At 42.5% G+C, this 20,842-nt stretch overlaps 1 protein-coding gene across 10 annotated transcripts in view; it reads right to left on the bottom strand.

Moving 5' to 3' along the window:
• FNBP1 (formin binding protein 1) overlaps positions 1-20,842 on the bottom strand; it is a 91,330-nt gene that overhangs the window by 36,088 nt on the left and 34,400 nt on the right. For all 10 annotated transcript variants that reach the window (XM_063409930.1, XM_063409925.1, XM_063409933.1 and 7 more), the window contains exons 4-6: positions 18,416-18,563; positions 7,781-7,843; positions 6,873-6,977 (exon numbers count right to left, since the gene is read on the bottom strand). In XM_063409930.1, coding sequence (XP_063266000.1) covers positions 6,873-6,977; positions 7,781-7,843; positions 18,416-18,563 — 316 coding nt within the window. The remainder of the gene's footprint in view (positions 1-6,872; positions 6,978-7,780; positions 7,844-18,415; positions 18,564-20,842) is intronic.

Here is a 20,842-nt window from a genome sequence, read left to right on the forward strand (position 1 = left end):
TGAATACTAAATAACCAAACTCTGGATGGCTGAACTGTGAATCCCTGCAAACACCCAGGAGTTTTCCACACAGCTCAGAGAAATGCAGTTCCACGAGGAGATCTGGCAAGTCTAATTCATTATAAAAGAAGGATAATCTCTGTGGATGGGAGGTTATGTGGATTTGATGGAGGAGGTAACACGAAAAGATGTATTTGGAGCACTGGCTGACAATGTTTAAATGATTTCTGGAGGTCTGTTTAGTTGTACTACATAAGCAATTAAACTCTGCCATGTATAAATCTGGGTACTGAATATAAAAAGTGGAAATTATTTCTTGAATATAAATAATGGAAATTTCAGGACTGGGTAATAGATTGCTTAGCTCATACTTGGAATACTGGGCACGGTTCTAGTCCTCTCTCTCCAAGAAAGAATTTACAAACACAGCCAAGGCAGAAGGGACAGTCAGGGTTGAAAAAGTTACCAGGACAAATTTAGTAGCCTTGAAGATTAATTTTATGGGTAAAATACACAACTTTGTCTCTCAGGGAGGTGAATTAGTCTGAATGCCCAGGGTGATGCTGAAGCTGAGCTGCAACAACAAAGGCTTTCCCAGCAGAGTTAAAGTCATTGTTCCCCTCTACCCAGCATTTGTCAGGCCACACCCTGAATATCGTGTTCAGCGGTCCCCACTATACCAAAAAGAATACCTGGGCAGACTGGAGAAGGTCCAGAAAGGCCACAAAGGTGATCCAGCACAGGGAAGTGTCATGTGAGGAAAGGCTGAGAGACCTGGGTTAGATCAGCCTTGAGAATGAGGGCTCAGGGTACCTTGTCACTGTGTCCCAGTGTTTGAAGGGTGACTGCAGAGGAGATGGAGACTGTGCAAGGAGTCCCATGGAAAAGACAAGGGGTAATGGGTTCAAGTTACCCCTGGGGACATCCCAATTGAACACCAGGGGACAATTTTTCACAGTGAGAACAATGAGCCATTGGAATAATCTCCAATGGCAATGGTGGAAACCCCAACATGGGGCACAATTCAGCTGAAAAGGGTCCTGGGCCATCTTGTCTAGACTGTGCTTTTGCCAAGGAACACTGGGCCAGACAATCCTTCCATTCCCTTCCAGCTTGGTATTCCATGATTCACTGAAACTGAACAGCTTACAAACTAAATTAGCTACATTTTGAGGCTTTGCTTCTCACGCAGGTGAAAAGATCTGTTCCAGTGTTTTGACAGAAAAAGAATTACTGTAAAGAAGCTTTCCAACTGTACAGCGTGATATAATTGCTTTGCATTAGCTCAGAACACCAGTTCTATTGCACTGGTGATTCAAACTGCAGTTATTTAATTCTGAAGATATTCTTAAACCTCTCCTTCACATCCCCTTTCCCTTCCTTTAGCAACCACCTCCCAAAAGGGTTATATTGTTACAAAACTCAGCCAAATTGCCATGTAGAGCATTGCTGCAGGGGAGCACTGCTAAAAGGAAATTTAAGTTCAGTTGGATTTCCTTGCCTTACACTAAAACTGGCTCATGATCTGCTCTTTGATCTCTTATCACCAAGCACAGGGTATGTATAGGGTACATATGGAGATTTATTAAGTTCCCCAGACACTCCTGCTGGAGTCATTAACTCTCTATTGAGTAGAAATCGACCCTCTTAAATTAGTCATGATTCCAAAAGGGAAACAGCTGCTCTGCACGGAGCAGCAGGGATGGCGGGTTGTAAACAAGGCTTACTCTTCCAGAAATGCAAATTGCTCTCCTGAGGGACTCCCTGCATTCACACACTGCATCATCCTTGAGGAAGGAAGCAGTTCAGAAAGGAGATTGGGGTCTGCATAACCCAGAGGAATAACATTTAATCACATTACCCAGCATTTGAATTGATGAGAAATCTGACACACATCACAAAGCAAAGACACAGAAATTTAGCCAGTTTGGAGCAAAAGAGAAGAAGCTGCCTACTCAACATACAAAAAACTCACCACCACACAGGCAAAATCTTCTGCAGTGTCAAACTCTCCAACAAGAAATGCACAGGCCAGGCCCTCCTGCACCCTGCTCAGGACTGGGCCTGGCACATCTCACCTGCATATTTCACCTGGATGCTGCTGCTGTATCTCTACAAATTCACAGCAAAGCCTCTGGAACCACTCACTGCAGTATTAATAACACAAGCACTATAAGGCCTCTCCACCTTGCAAAACCACCTTTGCACATTTTCTACAATGCTGGCACACTCCTGGTGCCAGTGGGTGCCTTGATGTACACGGGAGAGGGAAGGGATCCAAGTTCCACCATCACAGAACAGATGATTTGGCATCTCCTGAAAAATCAGGCCTATTAAGGAGTTACAGTGTGCAGAAGGCAGATATCCGCAGCCTGGGGTTATGGTGAAGTTCACTGCTGACAGAATTTGCTGACTAAACCTCAGGGGGATGTGGCAGAGCCCTGAGCTGGAGATGTTCCTCCAGGTTAGTCTGGGAGGAGATTTTGTCTGGCTTCACTGTGACTTGAGTGCTGCAACATCACCTGAGGCATCTCCAAAGCCCAAAACAGCTTCTCACACCCCTCATTGTAAGGATGTGTGAGCTCCCAGTGAAGGGCTTGGTGTCCCCCAGCACAGCAGCCCAGAGCTGGAAAAGCAGCTACCCCCTGACAGCAGTGCTGAGCACACAGGAAGATCAGCTAATCCCAGTTTGCAACCAGCAGGATTTCTACACCTACGTTCTGTCAGACTCTGCTCATGATTCAGCTCATGACCACCCCAAGCCATGCTAAGTGTGTCTCCTCTGGGTAAGGAGGGGACAGACTCTGTGCTTTGTGCAGAAATTCAGCACCCAGGTAACGTGGCACAAGAAAAGAGAAAATGAAACCTCAAATGTGAAACCTCAGTGTCTCCCCACAGTTATATTTACAGACTCAAAAACTAGTATCATGGTGATATTCTATTTTAAGGCTTTATGCAAATCTTAAGCTATTCTGGGTCTCCAAAGCATCTTGGATGTTGCAGACATAACCTGAAAGTTGCAGAGCACTGGGGAAAGCTCCCAGAGATTTCAGTAAATTTGAGATCTCTCCAATTTCCTTCAGTTTCTCCACCTTAAAACCAAAGGCAAATACATCTAAAGTTCCTAAGTATCTCGGATTATTGCCTAAGGTCAAATTTGACTGTTTCCTCCTCAGCCAAGGGACAGATCCTGCCTGATAGCAAGTACTTCAAACCACTCTCCCCACAAGTGCTGAGCAATTCAAGAGGGAAACTCTTCCCATGGTTGTCCTCAGCCACTTCCTCTTTAGAATCAGATTCTGAAATGCCTGCCTGGAAAAGAAACACTTAGAAAAGCCAGTTGATTTTTAAATTTTATTACAATAAGTCTGCAAAGGCACCACTGGGTACCACATTATCCCATAAAGATGTCAGCTTTTTAGTGGTTGCAGCTCTGAAGAGGAGGCAGAAACAATAGAGCCCAGCCTTATATGTACAGTGGCTCCGTGCTGGCGACAGAGACCATTTCCCCAAATGGTCAAAAAATTGAAGCAGCTCCTCTGTGGTTTTTGAAAGAGAAGTGCTTGAAAGCACACAACCCACTGCGATCCAAATGAAATAAAGCTTTCAGTGATACCTACGAGGCTTTCTGGAAGCAGCATCAGCATGTTGCAGCATTTATTTAGTTTATAAGGATATTTTCACAGACAGTGAGCTTCCTGCTCTGACTCTGCTACAATTTTGTGTTGACACAAACATCTCTGCAAGTTTTGGCTGCTGGTGGTTTAGAGCAAACAGGGAAGGGAGTTCAGGTGCCCTGCTCCACTCTCCTCTATTCCTGCATACTGTGAGCATTGCAGAGACTGAACACAGCTTCTGCTCCATGTTCCTGCTACCAAAAAAGGAGCTGAGAGGAAACAAAGCCAAACACTCCTCCCCTCCAGGATCAGCTCCAGGCTGCTGCCTGGCAAGGTGATGGAGCCCATCCTGGCCACAGAAGGGACACAGAAGGGATGTGCCCTCCACATACCTGGTCCTACAGATGGAATGTGGACCTTGGTACACGATGCTCAGGCTCCACATTCAGCCCTGCCTTTAGGCCCTTTGCCAAACAAAGAGAAATAAGGAGGAAAGTGACTCTTATTCTGCTTCTTTGCCACTTTTCCAGTTACTTAATGCTCCCAAATTGTAATACCTTGGGCAAAGGAAGAGTGCTGGTAGATGGCAGCTCTGGCACAGAATTACCTGCTGCAGTTGTCAAAGGCTGCAGAGACTTGAAAGATGAAGAGATGTGAGCATTTCAGAACCTCACACAGCTTAGCATTAGGAAACTGCAGCTGCATTCTCTTTGACTGTATGTGACATTGTGATCACTGCAGAATTTTAATTCCATTAGTGCCATGCACTCTTATGTGTGATGCAAAAAATAGCTCCTGTGTCTGCTCATACTGGCAGGTACAAGCTGAAGCAGCCAAGGTGTCAATCCCAAGCCAAAGAAATGAGGGCAACCAGCCCCACTGCCTGAGGAGCACCTTGTTCTGCCAAAGAGAAGAGCTCTGACACAGCCAAACCACCTGTTCTCCTGGCCAGGTGGATTCCTGGGAGCTTTTAGGGGTAGGAGTGCAGCAGCCAAGCCATAAGGGGTAAGAGAAATCAGAACTGCTGCAGTAGGAGGAGGTTGAAGTCATCCTATTGCTTCATTTGGAGCAGAGCAGTTCCTGCATCCCCCTGGAGCGAGCTGGGGAGAGCTGCAGTGCTGGTGGAACAATATCCCATTCTGCACTGGGAGTTATGCAAGAGCCTCCCAGTCACACGGGCAGAGGGGAGCAAAGAAAGGGCATTATTCACAGCCTGACATGGATGAACCCAGTTTAACACATGCACTTGGAAAACACTGTTCTCTCTGTTCAGTAATATTATTCCACATTCCACTCATTTTGATAACCTTTTCCTTCTCCCATCTACTCTGTTGACTGCCTGGAAAGTGGAGTAATGCCTTCTCCTGAGAGCTGCCAACATGCATAACTAACAGATTTTTCTTTCAAGATACCACTGAGCCTCATTTTGCAATAAATAATTTACAAATTCATACAATTAAAAGCTAGAGGAATTTAAAAGGGAAGCCTCTCTGCTTCACTTGATATGGAAAGAGCACCAGGGCAGGAAATTGCTTCCCAGAATTTACCTAACACTCTTAGATTGATATATCACCAATATGCCACCTTTTACTCTGACAGAAAAGGACAGCCTTGGAAAGGGATGTAGAAATAAGGAGTTTCAGTCCCCTTTTTCAAACAGTAAGTCATGTCTTTGTATCCCTTTGACATGACCTCAGCTTTGGAAAAAAATCTAGGGCAAGCCCTAATTTTATCTATGAAAGAAGTATTCTAAAATCAGTTTATACAGATAAAGCAGAGATGATCCCTCTCTGTTAGAAAAACCCACATGTGGTGCTACATCTTTAACAATCTGTATATGCATTCATCTGTCAAGTGCCCTGGCAAATCCAGAAGGCAACAAAGGATCAAATCTACATGGTGAATTTGCAACTGAGAGCCAAGCAAATTACAAGACCACAGAGGTATTTTGTCCTTTGATATGCAATAGCACTTGGGGGAAATTTTCTGAGCTTGTTTATGATTTACTGTCCTCATTTCCAAGAGCATCTTTGACACTGTGCCACGCAATGTCCTGATGCTCAGCACACCAGAAACACAAGATCCCACAGATGTAAAGGGAAATTTATATTTCATATCTTCACAGGACTGAAGTAACCGAGAATAGAATGAAGTAGACCTCTTGAGAAGCAAAACCTACATTTTACAAGGAGACCTCAGACTAGAAAGATTCTTACCTATAATTCACTTTCCTTTCCTGTCCCTGCAACAAGACATTTGGAATATTTTAAGCTTCAGCTTTTCCTTTTTCCTTTTTCTTTTGGATCCTTTTTTTTCTTTTTTTTTTCCTTCAAGAAATAAGCATTTTCAAATGTTCTGGCTATTTTGTGCCTGTGTGACTCCAACTCAAGGAGAGCAAAGCTGTCCTTACACATTGTAATGTGCTGTTTCTGATCTACATTAGTGCATCTTGTGTGTAACTCCAAAAACAGAAGCTATTTAAAACAGTTTCTTCTTCTTCATTTATTCCTTAACTTACAGGTACTGGACTTGGACCAGTAAAATTTAAACTTTAGGCATCCTTCCACACATCTAATTTTGAATCAAACTAAAGAGAGAAAGCATTTCCAGACAGAAGTGCTGAAGCAGGGCTGGATGTTTAAAATTAAGCATCAGTTCAAAACCTTCACTGAGTAGGGCTCATTGTAAAAAACCACAAATGATTCTGCAACCAGCCAGCAACTGAGAAATGAAAATAAAAGCCTTGTGCCATCTGTGACAAGCATGGATTCCAGGTTTTTTCATCACATGGAAAGCTGTCCTGCTCTAAACCTACAACTATGAAAAACAATGCTGGTAATACTTCATTGCATTGAATGACACTGGGAAATCTTTGAAGTGCTGCTCAAAGGGCAGGAGGTTTGGTTCTACCTGGATCACAGAGAGAATGAAAATGTGTGGAAACTGCAAGCTGCCCTCAGGGAGCCCTCACAAGCCTGTCACAGAACCTGTGTTAAAACCAAGCTTGCATAACTCTTTTAGAGTCATATCAGCTCTGGTAAACTCAGATATCACCTACTGAAAAAAAAAAAAACCTGACTGTATCTGCTTAGCATTTTTGTATAAATAAAGGTTTCTTCAGAGATCTCCCTTGTTTTAATTAACCTACAAACTGACTCAAGTAAGGCATTAAGCCTCAGAGGGTTTATCCTACCAGGAGGATTGAGGAAGTAAATCTATCACATCCATGTTTACAGTCTCCACCCTCCAGCTCACCTTTTCAACATCTGCTTTTGTCACGTTGATGTCAGCATCCATTTTCTCAAAATACTGCTGTGCCCGATCAGCTTCTTTGCAATCACGTTCAAACCGCCTTTTACTCTGAAAAGAAAAACCAGAAACCTTCACTATGGGAAGCAAAAGATACCAAAATCTACCAAAAATTCACGCCTGCCACTAAAACAATCTGTTGTAATAACTGAAGGATTTTAGGGCTCTCTTGTTTACACTGGAATACATTTCCATATTAATGAACTTCAAAAAATGGAGTTACCAGAGGCACATTTTTGGTTCCATTATCCAGGCTGCTGATATTTCAGTATTTTTCCCTTTTAGCATCACTTCCACTCTTGTAGATGAAATCATTTTCTTCCAACACTTAACCCCTTCATTTTTGTAAATAAATGAGGGGATTATTAAAAATAATAAATTTGCCAGTAGGACTTTGGATAATTGCTAGCCCCTTTCTATCCTCTCCTGTACCGACAGCCTCACTTTTTACTCATCACATGAATGACAATTCCAATGGATTTACTGCTGGGAAGCAGCACCTGACTCAAGAGATGTTCCTGTTCAATTTATTCACACATTCACAAAGCTGTTCAACTTTCAGTGGAATAGCTGAACAGGACCCTCAGGGACTCTGCAGTTTCAGCACACTTTTCAAGCCATATCAAATGAAATGCTGCTTGTGATAGACAAAGAGCCCACAGAAGCCAAATGTTCTGTTAAAACAGACTTTTTCAGGACTGTGAGTGTATTTAAGACAGCAGAGTTTTAAAAATTCCATTTCTTCAAATTTTATCCATATACCTTTCTTTTTCCAAATAAAATGTTTGGAACCATCTCTTTGAAAACAATAAATAAACGACTTAAATGTCACATCTGAGGAAATTGCCACTTACTGCTTCAAGTTGTTTCCAGCAAGTTTCAATGTGTTGTTGTGCCTTTCTGCCATCGTGGAAGTGCTGTTTAGAAAAAGAAGAGAGAAAGAAAACATTTTGAACAACAAAAGAACAAATAGTCAAGTATGCTCAAGAAAAAGCCCAAGCAGAAATCATTCTGACAGCTGTGTTCTGCGAGGCTGGCAAATTGAGCAGGTGTGTGATGACTATCTAATGTCTCAGCAGGCTGCAGATGGATATTTGCATCAATTATAGTGGTTAGTTTGACTAAGGCTAATTAATCCCTTTAGCAATTCTACCTTGTATTGTTCACTGTATCTCATAATTATTGGTTTCCCATATCATGAGATCTGAAGCACTTTTATCTGACGAGTATTTCTTTAGTGACAGCCTGAACACTGGCTCTAAATTAGAATTTCTCTCTATATGAATTTACCAAGATGCACTTGATTGGCACATTCTAACAACTGATGTTTGTCCTGATTTTCATTCAGACTCAACAAAAAAAACCCTTTTCTTCCTAGTTACTAGCTGTGTGTGCAGGGCCAGCTGCTCCTTCCTCTCGAGAGGTTTTTGGTGCCATGGGTCCCTTCAGAATCCCTCCTCTCCCACGGGCTGGGGGTGAGTGTGTGCTCACAGAGTGAGGTGTAACACAAGATTTAAATTGACATGTCAGCTAATCAACGAGGAAATCCTCTCCTGACAGGTTTTTTGGAACAAGATTCTTAATTGCAGTTGGTTTAAGTAACAGTTCTTAGCCCTTACACAATGCTCTCCATCAAAGAATCTAATCTGTATTAGAGCTCATCCCTCTGTAGAATCACAGAATGGTTTGGGTGGGAAGAAACCTCAAAGACCACTTTGTTCCAACCCCCTGCCATGGGCAGGGACACCTTCCACTATCCCAGGCTGCTCCAAGCCCCGTCCAACCTGGCTTGGACACCTCCAGGGATGGGGAGCCACAGCTTCCCCGGGCAAGCTGTTCTTCCATCTGCCTGGCTTTCCCTCAGGATAAGCAATTCACTCCAGATCATTGTATAAAGCAAAGACCCAGCTCTGGACAGGAATGTGAATGCAGACCCAGCTGACTGCTACACCAGGTTACTCCCCTCCACAAACCCTGTAAAATAAATAACAAAGCAAACTGAAATGGGAAGAGAGGCCTTTCTTTTGTATTATTTACTGGGAATTAGTTTTACTCAAATACAGGAATGGTGTCACCTAGTAAACTTGAGAAATAAAGGTCAGATATTTCCAGTTAATCCCCCTATAACTCATGTGCTGTCACACCTAAGTGTAATCAGATTTTAGCTAAATCTTAAGGAACATGACACCTATGGTTTGTTGGGTTAAAAAAAGCTCACACTCCAGATCATTAACCTGCTACAAAATGCCACAGTTAGAAAAATATGCCTGCAAGCACTTTACAATTGACAGCTCCTTGGTTTCCTGCACCTTCCTCTACAGCAACTGGTATTTTCCTGTGTCAGGGGAGTGAGAGACATTTCAGAGCTGCCATTCTGCCTCCATCAGACATGACAGCAAAAAGCTGCAAAACCGCAGTTCTCTATCATGCCACGTCCAACAGGCTCATTTGGCCTTAAAAGTCACAATAATGTTCCACACATCTGCAAGAACAGAACACCAGGACTACCCTGGGTGCTCTGGATGCTGTTACCTGTAGTCCCAAACACTGTCTGCTAAGGAGAGATGCTCACCTTGAGCTGAGTACAGGGACATTTTACAGCTTGATGTGTCTGGATTGTGCTTATCTCCACATGAAAACTCTTAAAGCAGATGAGAGGCCCAGAGTCAGAAATGCTTTCCATCCTGGCACATGCCATGCTCAGCTCTGGCTCCGCTCCTGCCCTCTGAGCAGGGAGCGTGTGTGGCCACTGGGCCATGGAAGTGGGAGCAGTGACAGCCTGGCACTGCTGGGACAGCAGAGACCTTCTCCAAACACTGCCTCACCACACTGTGACATTAAAAAAACCCTGACATCACTGTAAAACTGCTGGGCGGCAGGGAAAGGCTCCAAGCTGATTTCGGTTCCTTTTGTACATCCCCGTGTCCTTTCAACTCCGCGTGTGACAGATGCTGCCTCTTCCCTGCTAGGGGCTCCTCGTTGCAGGCTTTTGTAATTAGACTTCAGGAAAACAGTCCCAAGGAGCAACAAAAACAGTCCCAAGGAACAACTGTAATTTAACACTACATTTTTCAACGTTTTGCTAATGAACATGAAATTCATGGAAGCCTTAACAGTGAAGCTGGAAGTGAAGTGACTCTGCTGTCTTCATGTTGCCCTCCCTGTTTCCACCAGCCCCATTCTGTGCTCCTCACTTCACCCCTGGCTGGGGCAGGAAGGGACCTGCTTTGGGAGCAGCTGGCCCGTGTGAAACCCAACACTGTCAGTGACCCATAAACCTCAGGAAAACAACATGCCAGGCTCATTTAAGAGGAAACAATTGCAGAGAGGAGCTGAAGGGTGAACTTAAAAACAAAAGCCTATCAGATAACAGGACTACCCTCAGCGTGTATTTTTAAACCTTTGTAGTTGAATAATGTAAGTTTAACGAGCCATCCCTGTTACTTCCAAATTTGCCTTCTCTGTAAAATAAACTACACAGGTTTCTGGACATACACACACACTGAACTGAGCAGTGAGACTGTATCTAGTTAAGATTTTGCTACATTTTGATACTTTATTTTTTTAGAAACACTTCTGCACAAATGGAACACTGAGATGTAAAATGGGCATTGAAGATTATTAAATAGTGAAATACTAAATAGTGATAAATACAGATGTATCACATCTTGAAGAGAAGGCAGTGAAGTACTGCCTTTTTTAGTTCAACAAATTTCTACACATAACACCTAATTCTTGCCTTGTTGTCCCATATACATCCTTGTTGTGAGCTAAGGCACTTCTAGTTTTGCAAATCTTTTGCCCTCAAAAGGTAATTTCTGCCTTTCAAAAATTCATTTTTATATACAACAACTAAGTGGGACCTTCCAACTATCTGTATTTCCTCCCTGGCCCAATTTTACGGGTAAGAAAAATCAAGGCATTATGGTCAAGTGATCTGCCTAAAGTCATACAGGAAGCCTCCAGTTTCCTCAAACCATGCACCATCTTCAACTTCTGCAAACTCATTTCCTCTACAATCCTCTTAAACAGCAAATGTCCTTTACCTTCACCTCCTCCCCCTCCAAAACCCCAGCAAAAATAACTCTAAGCTCAACTATTTCCTTGATAAGGTTTCAAGATACAAGTTCTAATTTAAATAAGTTTCTTTTAACAAATTAAATAATTGGATATTCTACACCCAAACATTTAGCAAACGATTTAGCAAATCCTGTGGAAAACTACCACTCTTAGTCACATGCATTTGAGCAGCACACAAGGATGAATTTAGAGTATTTGATACAATATTGCTTTCTCCCCCCCAAACTGAATGCCCAAACTAATGCCCCCAATCCAGCTGTTTAAAAAATTCAGAATATGAGCAAGATATTCAATTAATAAATCACACCTCTAGTGTGCCAGTGAGACATTAGCAGCCGTGTTGGTGGCACACATGCCATGATTTCCTCCAGACTTTTCACCCATATCCACAGAATTCTAAAAACACGTTAGTAATACAGTGAAGTGAAAAGTTTGGCGTTATTAGTGTTCATTAAGTCAACCCCCCCTAAGTCACCTTAAAGTCTATACTTGGCACTCTTTGGCTGGCAAATGTTGTATCAACTTTAAGATTTCCTTGAATAAAATTGTGTTGAAATATTAAACCAACTAAATGGTTTAAAACACAGCAGCATTGCCCAAACTCAAGCCACAGATGACCACAACTGTCTTTTTCCCTGTGTTAAAGCCCATTGTGTCCCAGAGTGCTCTGAACAATCCACAATGGCCATGTTTTGACTGGGCAACTCCAACCTTTCCAGCCCACAGGATTAACACAATAATGCAGGTTTGGGGTGATCTCATAAGAGTTCAGAATCAGTTTGGGAAAGATCCCCAAGATCAAGTTCAATTTGTGACCAGCCACCACCAGCCCTGATTGCCACGTGCAGTCCTTCCTTAAACACTTCCAAGGATGGTGACTCCACCACCTCTCTGGGCAGCCCAATCCAACCCTTTCCATGAAGAAATTCCTCCTGGAATTCCAAAATTCAGTTGTTAAGACTTGAGATACTTTTATCAGAGTATTAAGTCGCTCATGTGAGGACTGTGGATTAGCTCAACTATTTAAAAGCCTTTGTTATATTCAAAAAGCTCGCAGCTCAAGCAATGAGTTTTTCCCTTTGCAGACCCAGCCATCGGTGTGCTCTCCTCATTGGGATGCTGCCTGTGTGTGGAGCAGCTGGGGAGCAATCCTGGCTGCTGTGCAATCAAAGACAAACCTCTCATTGACTTTTGTTGGGCTCAGATTTCACCCGTGTTGATCAAAACCCTGGGAGCAGCGAGCGAGGGACCCACAATGCTGAGCCTGTTCTGCCAACACTGCCACAATTAGGAGCAGCAGGATATTTTTACAAAACTTTCTTGGTATGCACGAGGGTTTACACAGCCCCAGAGCTCACCCAGCAGACAACAACAGCTTGTTAGAAGATGCATCTTATCTTTTTTTTCCTGACCTTTTGCGAGGAGCAGGAGAAAAGATGTTGCTAAAAGCATCTAATGAAGGATAACACATTTCAGTGTTTTTGAGGAGCAGTTCCTGGGCAGTTTTAAATGAAAGAACTGCCTGAAACATGTGGATTGCCAGGATGACAACAGGACTGCTTAAGGCTCTTTATAAACTGATTATGTGAAACCTTCTAAAAAAAGGCTGTAATAAGACAACCTTGTTTTTCTTTAACAAACAGGAGTTGATTACATGGTTAAACCTAAGACTTGTACATCTATAATATGTTTGTGTTAGAAATAATCAGAAAAACAGTCCTAATTTATATGCATAGCATATGGTTCATTTGACAACATCCTCTTCATGAATTTTGACAAAATCTAAGGCAGGGGTCCTTAATTTTCTTTTCTATTTACATATGAGATAATATAACAGACTGACAAAATAGTTACCTTTGGCTTCTGTAACAAGTACTCCCAGCTCACACTGATAATAAATATAAATACAGTACTTCATCCTCCAATTCAAACTCTTATCTCCATTTTTGTTACCAGTGATTTCTAAAATAATGCCTAGTGATTAAAGCACACCAGAGGCGGAAATAAGAGAACACTATTTTTTCCTCAATTTTCTCAGCAACATTTGCAAAAAGCCTTGTCAAATGTTTTTCTTTTCCTGGCTGCAAAGACAGGAAACAGTCTCCTCCAAAAAAAATCTTTTGTTTCCAAAAATAGCAGTATGTTCTTGAGGTCTTATCTTTCTCAGTTGTAGTAAGAGGAGCATAAGACAGTCCTGTGAATGTTGACATGAAATTCATGACCATTTTAACACATATTCATCAGCTACTTAATATTGGTGCATAACCCTGTTCTCCTTTGCAATATCCATAAGAACACAATTCTTTAACATGCACTTATCAACTTGATCAAGCCTGGAACAAGTTATACAAATATCTGTTCAAGGTTGAACTTAATTTGATTGAAGTATCTGCTGTTGGAGTGGGGCATTCCAAATAAATTCTGTTTAATAAGCAGTATGGATCAAAGCTGCACATGACAACCTGAAGTAGCTGCCCCTGCTGTTACTGAGCTGTACCAACAGAATGATGGATGGGCTTTGGAGCAGCCTGGACCAGTGGAAGGTGTCCCTGCCCTGGGCAGGGAGCTGGAATGAGATCACCTTTAAGGTCTCCTCCAAACCAAACCTTTCTGTGACTCCCTGGTGATTGGAACAAACCTAAAAGACACCGTGGCAGCAATATTTATGGTAACCTGTCATTTTCATTTATCAAGCACAACATAATCTCCCAGAAATACCTTAATATTTAGATTAAACTAAGACCTTCACTCCATCCATAGGGCAATGAGCTGGAAGTGGGTTAGTCACAAATTGAGAGTTGGGGAAAGCTTGGTTTAAATTGCATCAGTTTGAAGTTTGGTAAATCACTTCCTTTCACTTTCACTCTTTTCCTTTTCCCACCCCTCTCTTGGTTTGTCACTTCTAGAGGGCAGCAATGTCTCCCTGTGCCCCTGCAGCACAGAGCACGGCTGTGCTCCAAACACACACAGACCCTGAGGCACATCCAAAACAACACGGAAAACCCCATTGTGCTCCTGACGGGGCTGCCATCCTGCCTCACGCCTGCTCCTCGCCGGGAGAAATCCTCTGGAAAACCACAGGACTATTTGCAGAACAGGGCACTATTCAGAATGAGTGAACGTGACAGAATTCCTCCAATTATTTACTTTTCATCAACACCTGAGAGCCTACAAGAAACAGAACGTCCTCTGACAGGCACCCCCTGGATGAATGCACACAAGGAGAGTGCACATGCTCCACCATAAGGAACCAGACCTGTTTTGCCCCCATGGTAGCCATAAGGATTCATTCATTCCCTGTTCCCCTTCTATCCCCGCACAGAATGGAATGTATTGACATCAGGTAAATTCTCTCCCAACCACAGAATCCCAGTGCTGCACCAGTTCAGTCTGTAGCAAAGCCCTTGGATTCTGCTTGACTTTCATTCTTGATTGTATGGAGCCAGTCCAGCCCCAAGGGGAGGTGGAGGTAGAGGTGAGAGCAGCAGCAGTAATAAGAGGGATAGTTCACGACTCCCAAATACATTTTTAGCAAAGCTGCCATGAGCAATGGCTACACACAGCAGCTGCTGCCAGAGGAGGCCGAGTTTGTGACCAGAGATCTAAATCAGAATGGCCCCAGGAAATAATTCTTGAATTTCTGTCCAAATTACAGAATTGAAGGTTTTCCTCAGCCATAGTTGGATCTATAAATCAAGCTATGTCCTGTGAGGAGTTAAGGGAAAAAATAAGCCAACAAACAGAAATTCTCAGTGGTCGGCTCAGTACATTTCCAACCTAGAAGTCTGGAAACCTAGTGCTTGTGAAGTTAAGTCCAAACACTCCTCTTGACAGGATCACCATCTTTTCTTTTGTCAAAGATGGACAAGATTAAGACCCAATTTTGTAATACTGCAGGTCCTCTAGTTCAAACTTGACACCTTTGAGAGCTACCCCAAAGTGAGGCTTTGGTGACATGGGGGTGACAGGAAGCACAATTGCAGAAGCAAGTTCTTTCCCTGAACCACTCCTAGGTGATTCCCACCTCATTTGTGTGACTTGATGACATCTTCCAGCAGCAAAGGGGAATTCAGTCACAGGCATCTAACCTCAATAACCTCAAGAGAGGGATGCATGGGGCATGCCCTTCACAAAACACAGAACTGAAATTTGAGCTTTTAGGCAGCTAACAAGGACTCTGAGGATGAGAATTTCTCCTGGGAGAGCATAGTAAGATCAAGAGAATACAAGAAGAAGTTCAAGGGAGGAACTGCACTATAAAGAGTTTCACTTCACTGGGCAGCTGGGAAGAACTGAAACAACACAAGGAGTTCTCCCTCTCACTGTATGAAAAGCAGGCAGGGTGTGTACCTGACTTCAGTGAGTGTGAGGGCAAAACAACTCATTTGGTACAGTGACAACATTGAGGGTAACCCTGTAAAAAAGGAATGTGTAATATGATCGAGTCATTGATTCACCTTTGTTGCTAAAGATATTCAAGTTTCACACAAGAAGTCTTTGCCTGATTTTCTGTAACCACTTTCTCATGGTCCAAAGCCATCATGCAACAAAGCATAGGATCTGAAAAAATGTAAAGGTAACCCAGAACTCTCGCAAGCTCTGAATCAGATCAGAGGAAAAAGGAGGTATCTGTCTTTTGAACAACAGCACCAAACCACTGACCTTGCACATCTTCCCACTTGTCCAGCCTGGTTTTGATTGGTTGCTTCTCTCCTTATTTTTACCACTAGCAACTATCTTTTTATATAAAAAACATTACACATGCAGCCACCAAGCACACCTTTCAGAGAGCAAAACAAACCCAACGTATGTACAATTGGCATGCCAAATGAATTTTATCCAGCATAAAACCAGTGTAAGGCATCAATGTAAGGCAGTATCAGTTCTGCACCACTTACAGGCCAGGGGCTTGCACTTGTCAAGGAAAACCCAAGATGTGATTTATTACTGTGTGACCCTGATCATCTACTGGTGTAATTCCACTTGAATCAATAGAGCTAAATGAGCATGAAAACAGAGCAGAGCAGGCAGGCAGCAGCCCCCACGTGCTTAAAGATCACCAGCCACGCTCATTGCCCATCACTCCAGCAAACACTCTTGTGCATCAAAGAGGTTTCCTTTGGAAACAGAAGCTGTATTTAGAGATATTTGAGAAAATTCTTCCCTGTGAGGGTGCTGAGGCCCCAGCACAGTTTCCCCAGAGAAGCTGGGGCTGCCCCATCCCTGGAAGTGTCCGAGGCCAGGTTGGCCAGGGCTTGGTGCAGGCTGGTCAAGGTATCCCTGCCCATGGCAAGGGGAGAATGGGATGAGCTCCAAGGTCCCTTCCAACCCCATTCTGACTTATCTGACCACTTTCTGCTGGACTTGAGTTCATCTTTCACATATTTGTAATTACAACACCAGTGTGTATCATTTCCATCTTCTAAATGGGAAAGCATAATCAAAAGAGCAAAGGTGCTTATTTACCACAGACATGCTGAAATCACTGGAAATTTGTACCATTTACAGGTATTTGGACACCTGAATGACTTAATTCAAGACTCAGTGGACAAGAATGTGGGTGTCCCAAGTGCTACACACAGACCCAGCCCCAGGAGTGGCTCATCTAAATGATTCTTTGGACCTGGAGCACAGCAGCTGATGGCAGAACAAGCAGTGAGCACGGGAACACTGCCAACAAAATTTCTGGAAATACCAAGTCATTCATTAATTGATATCATTAAAGGTTTTGCCTGAGCTGCAGCTCTCTGTGATATTTACACAACAACCACCCTCCCCTCCTGCAGATCTCAGCAGGATCAATGCTTTTACAGGATGAAGTGAGAGGCTGTGTATGAAAAATGCCTGAGGGCGGGAACAGTTTCCTTTTCAACACCATTTTCTCATAAATGAGAAATCTACAGGAACCAGACAAGGATTCCTGATTCATATAAGCTTTTATTTATGTTGTAAGAACAAACAAACTGTGACTGACAACTGTTTTCTGTTAAAGGCCAGTAATTATCAGCAACAGCAGGTAAATTGCTTTTTGCTGTTCCCATGTTCTTATCACTAGGTCAATATTAAACTAATTTTCCTGTCATTCATCCCTTACTTATATGAGTCATTTATTAGAAAAGTTTACAAACAAAAACCCAATAGTTAGTGATCAAATTCTTTACAAGAAATATTGCAAGCCCTCTTCCAGGGTACTTAAAATATCTAATAAATATTCCAGTCAATTTATACGCCCATGCAATTGAAAAAATAGGTAAAAACATTAGAGCTGACAGAAAAATGCCATACTAGAATTCTGTCTTTTCCCCTCCTTTTTGCACAGATCCATGCTGGATACAAGGTCACAGAGGGGCTGAGAAAACATTCTCATCACAGCTATATGTAAAACATCCTTTCATGCTGTCCCTGAAAGATTACACACCATTCTGCTGATTAAAGGTATTTCTATATATTCTTTTCCTCTGTTGACAGAATTATCATTCTAATGCTATACTTAGGAAAAGGTGGTGATTTCCAGGGCTCTGGTCCCACGCAGCACCTCAACACATACTTAGTGTTTAGTGGGACTATTTATAAATGTCTAAGTTCTGCAGGAGTATTTTTGCACTTTCCAAAAGAGACCAACAGTTTGGCAATGAAATATAACGCCCTGGTGCTCCCTTTGCACTTTGCTTAGTCATTTTATACCTGTTCTGTGAGTATTTGAAGTGCTTAGAATCCTTCTTCTATGCTCACACATCCAGCACATAAAAGGGTTCAAGGCAAGGAAGGAAACCACATCTCAACTATCCATTTTTCAGAGCTGCTGATGTGCAAATTAATCAGCTTTGAACATTCCCTGCAGCAGGCACATAGGTCCCTAAAGCACCAGCTGAAATAGAGCACTAACATAAAGCTATTAATTGTACCAGTCTTGAAGGACAACAGGTTGAAAACCACATTCCCCACCTTCAAACAAGACAACCCCCCTAATTCTTATTAGAATAACTTTTTTTTATAGAGCCCTGTTGACCAGATCTGGCTGAGAAGCACAGAAATGTGAATCAAAATCTAAATAATTCTCTCAATCAGCCTCAGCAGTTCCTCTGCTTATTTCAGGCTTTACACCATGCTGCTGGACTCTTCCCTGAGCAAGCTTTTGGCTGACAGAGCCTTAAGCACAGATGGGTCTCTGGCCTTATTTAGCAGGGATTCTCCTGCAGGCATTGCTGTCTGATTTTATAACATTTGATTCAAACGGTTCAGTGACTTGGCCGGGGCACATAACCCACTTCTTTAATGTTTGGTTTATTAGCACAGCTCATCTTTTTTAACTACAAATAAATCTCACTTACCATTGAACTCCACCACCACTAATTAGCTGTCTTAAATAGCAATTCATTGTGAATAATAAATAAAAAAGGATCGATTACCGATTTCCTCTCCTGTTTCAGCTCCTGCACGTAGCGTGTTAACTCTGCAGTGATCAGAGAGGTCATGTTCTCTGAAATGACCTCGTGCTGTCCAGCATAGTCATTCATTTCATTTAAAGTGGCTAGGAAGGCTCTAGTTGATGTGTACCTGCAAAGAACAGAAATGCATTTTGCTTTTAGTCCCTTTCTTTTCAGACAAACACACTGAAAAGGGAGGTGGGGGCCTCCTTAAGCACTTTGCATTGCTGGGAATTAGCACAGATTCACTGGAAGGAATTTCTCCAAAGGAAGCCTGTCCCACACACTGACAGTTGTCTGATAAATCTATCTCAATTTAGACAGTTTGACACTGGCTCTTAAAGTATCACCACTTTAGAGTGCCAGGTTCTTTATCAGCACAGCTCTGGGGCTTCAGTTTTCTAATCTCTATTCACCAAACATTTCTATTTTACTCTTTCAAGTCCTACAGCTCGTTGCAGAGTCAGCAGTATATCCTACCTGGCATAATCCTGTCTAAGCAAGCAAAATTTTGGCCAGCATAGCCTAGAAAAGAAAGTTTTTCATAATGTAAATTTGATTTAAATCAGATATAGTTTATAAAGTTTTCAAATAAGTAGAAAACTTACTAACCAGGTGTTCATTGTCAACCCATATTTTTAGTACCCTCCATTGCAAGGTTTATTTTTTCATATCAAATAATGTCCCATACAGCATTCCATGTATTATTGAAAGGAAGAAACATCTGTGCACACAAATTTTGAAACAGCAGATTATGTCACTGGTATATTCAGCCCAGTGCCAACAGAGCTGCATTTAAATATCCCAGCTGGCCATGCTGGGCAGCTGGAAGCCAGCAGCAAGACACTACTACATACTAGAAAACTATTGTTGTTGTTGTTGTTATCATCATTATTATAATTCTAATTCTAAAATAATAGTGGCCTGCACTGATCATCGTCTAAAGGTGAAAAAAATCAAAGCAATGATGGAGATATTTAGAGGAAATAGAACGGAGTGGTACGAGTAGGGATGAAAAGGTATCAGATGAAAATAAAACCAGGAGAAACTAAAAAATGGACTGAAAGGGACTAAAACCATAATCCATTACAAGCAGAAACGTCCACAATCAAGATGTAACATGAGAGAAATCCCAGTTGCAAAAAAATCTTAAGGTATAAAAGAGAGAGACTGACAATGAGCTTGCAAAAGCTGATTTTAGCCAGGTTTTCTCCAAGCAGCATCTGAGGCACCCAAAGTTCACATGACAAATCTCCAGACATTGTTTTGAGACATGAAGTAACTACACCGAGGTGAACACTGTATTTATAAAGGGCAAAGGACACACAGGATCTTCTGTGCCACATCACACAGAATCATTTAACTCGAATGTCCCTTTTCAGCAATGAAGGATGTGTCAAAACCCATTGCAGCAAACTCAAAATACCCATTTATGGTAGAGCTATCCAAAGGCAGATTTATTCCTAATCCTGGGTACAGACCAGAACAGCCTCTCTGCTGGTAACAATCTTCCTTGTGTAAATAGCAGTATCTCAGGAAACAATGGCATAAATAACTGATTCCCAAAGAATGTTACCAAAAATAAATTAAAAAGCAAGCAAAAAGGCTGTTATCTCTGTTACACAAGCCACTGGAGTAGCTGTATAGAGCAGCTTGGGGGTCTGACCCAAAAATCTGTATTAATATAATCATCCAGTTGGACCCATACCCAAACTCTTTTGAAACATGTCAAATTTCAAAGTCAAGGCTTTGAGGCTGCTGCTGGGCTCTCCAGAGGCAGAGCAGCCCCCTGAAACACCAGGCTGAGGGTCAGCCCCTGCCATGCCCTCCTTCAGAGCTGCATTACAAAACACTGACGTTGAGAAACTCCAGGTCACAGTGCTCTAAGGGGAAAGGTTCTCACTCTGGTTTAGTGTCTGTTGGGAAGCTCATCTTCTAGAAAGTTCTCCTTAAAGGATATCTTTACTCTCCCCAAGGGCAGGAGGGACCCGTGGTGTCTCATCACCTGGACCTTGCTGCTCAGAGAGGGAGCTGAGCTCTCTGCTGCTGCCTGCAAGGACAGCATCAGTCCCCTGCCATGGGGACACAGGTCTGAGCAGGTGAATCAGAAGCAGACAGGTGAGGCTGTGCCACATCCCTCAACAGCAGCAAGCCCCAGGACACTGGGAGTGCAAACCTCATCCTCCATCCTGCTCTGCAGGAACTGCTGTGGTGATAGAACATTACCCCTTTTGTGAGTTACTAATCTGTGCTGTCAGCCTGTTTGAGTCATTTAATACTTACACAGAGTGCTTGAGTTTCATGCTAAAATTATCAACTGTTCCTGCTCCTGCTGAAAGCAGATATGAATTTGGTCGTTCACTTCAAAGAGCCAGGATCAGTCTGGCTTGAAGGTTTTAAGGCACATTA

Source organism: Prinia subflava, chromosome 12 (assembly GCF_021018805.1).
Source record: "Prinia subflava isolate CZ2003 ecotype Zambia chromosome 12, Cam_Psub_1.2, whole genome shotgun sequence".
NCBI lineage: Eukaryota > Metazoa > Chordata > Aves > Passeriformes > Cisticolidae > Prinia > Prinia subflava.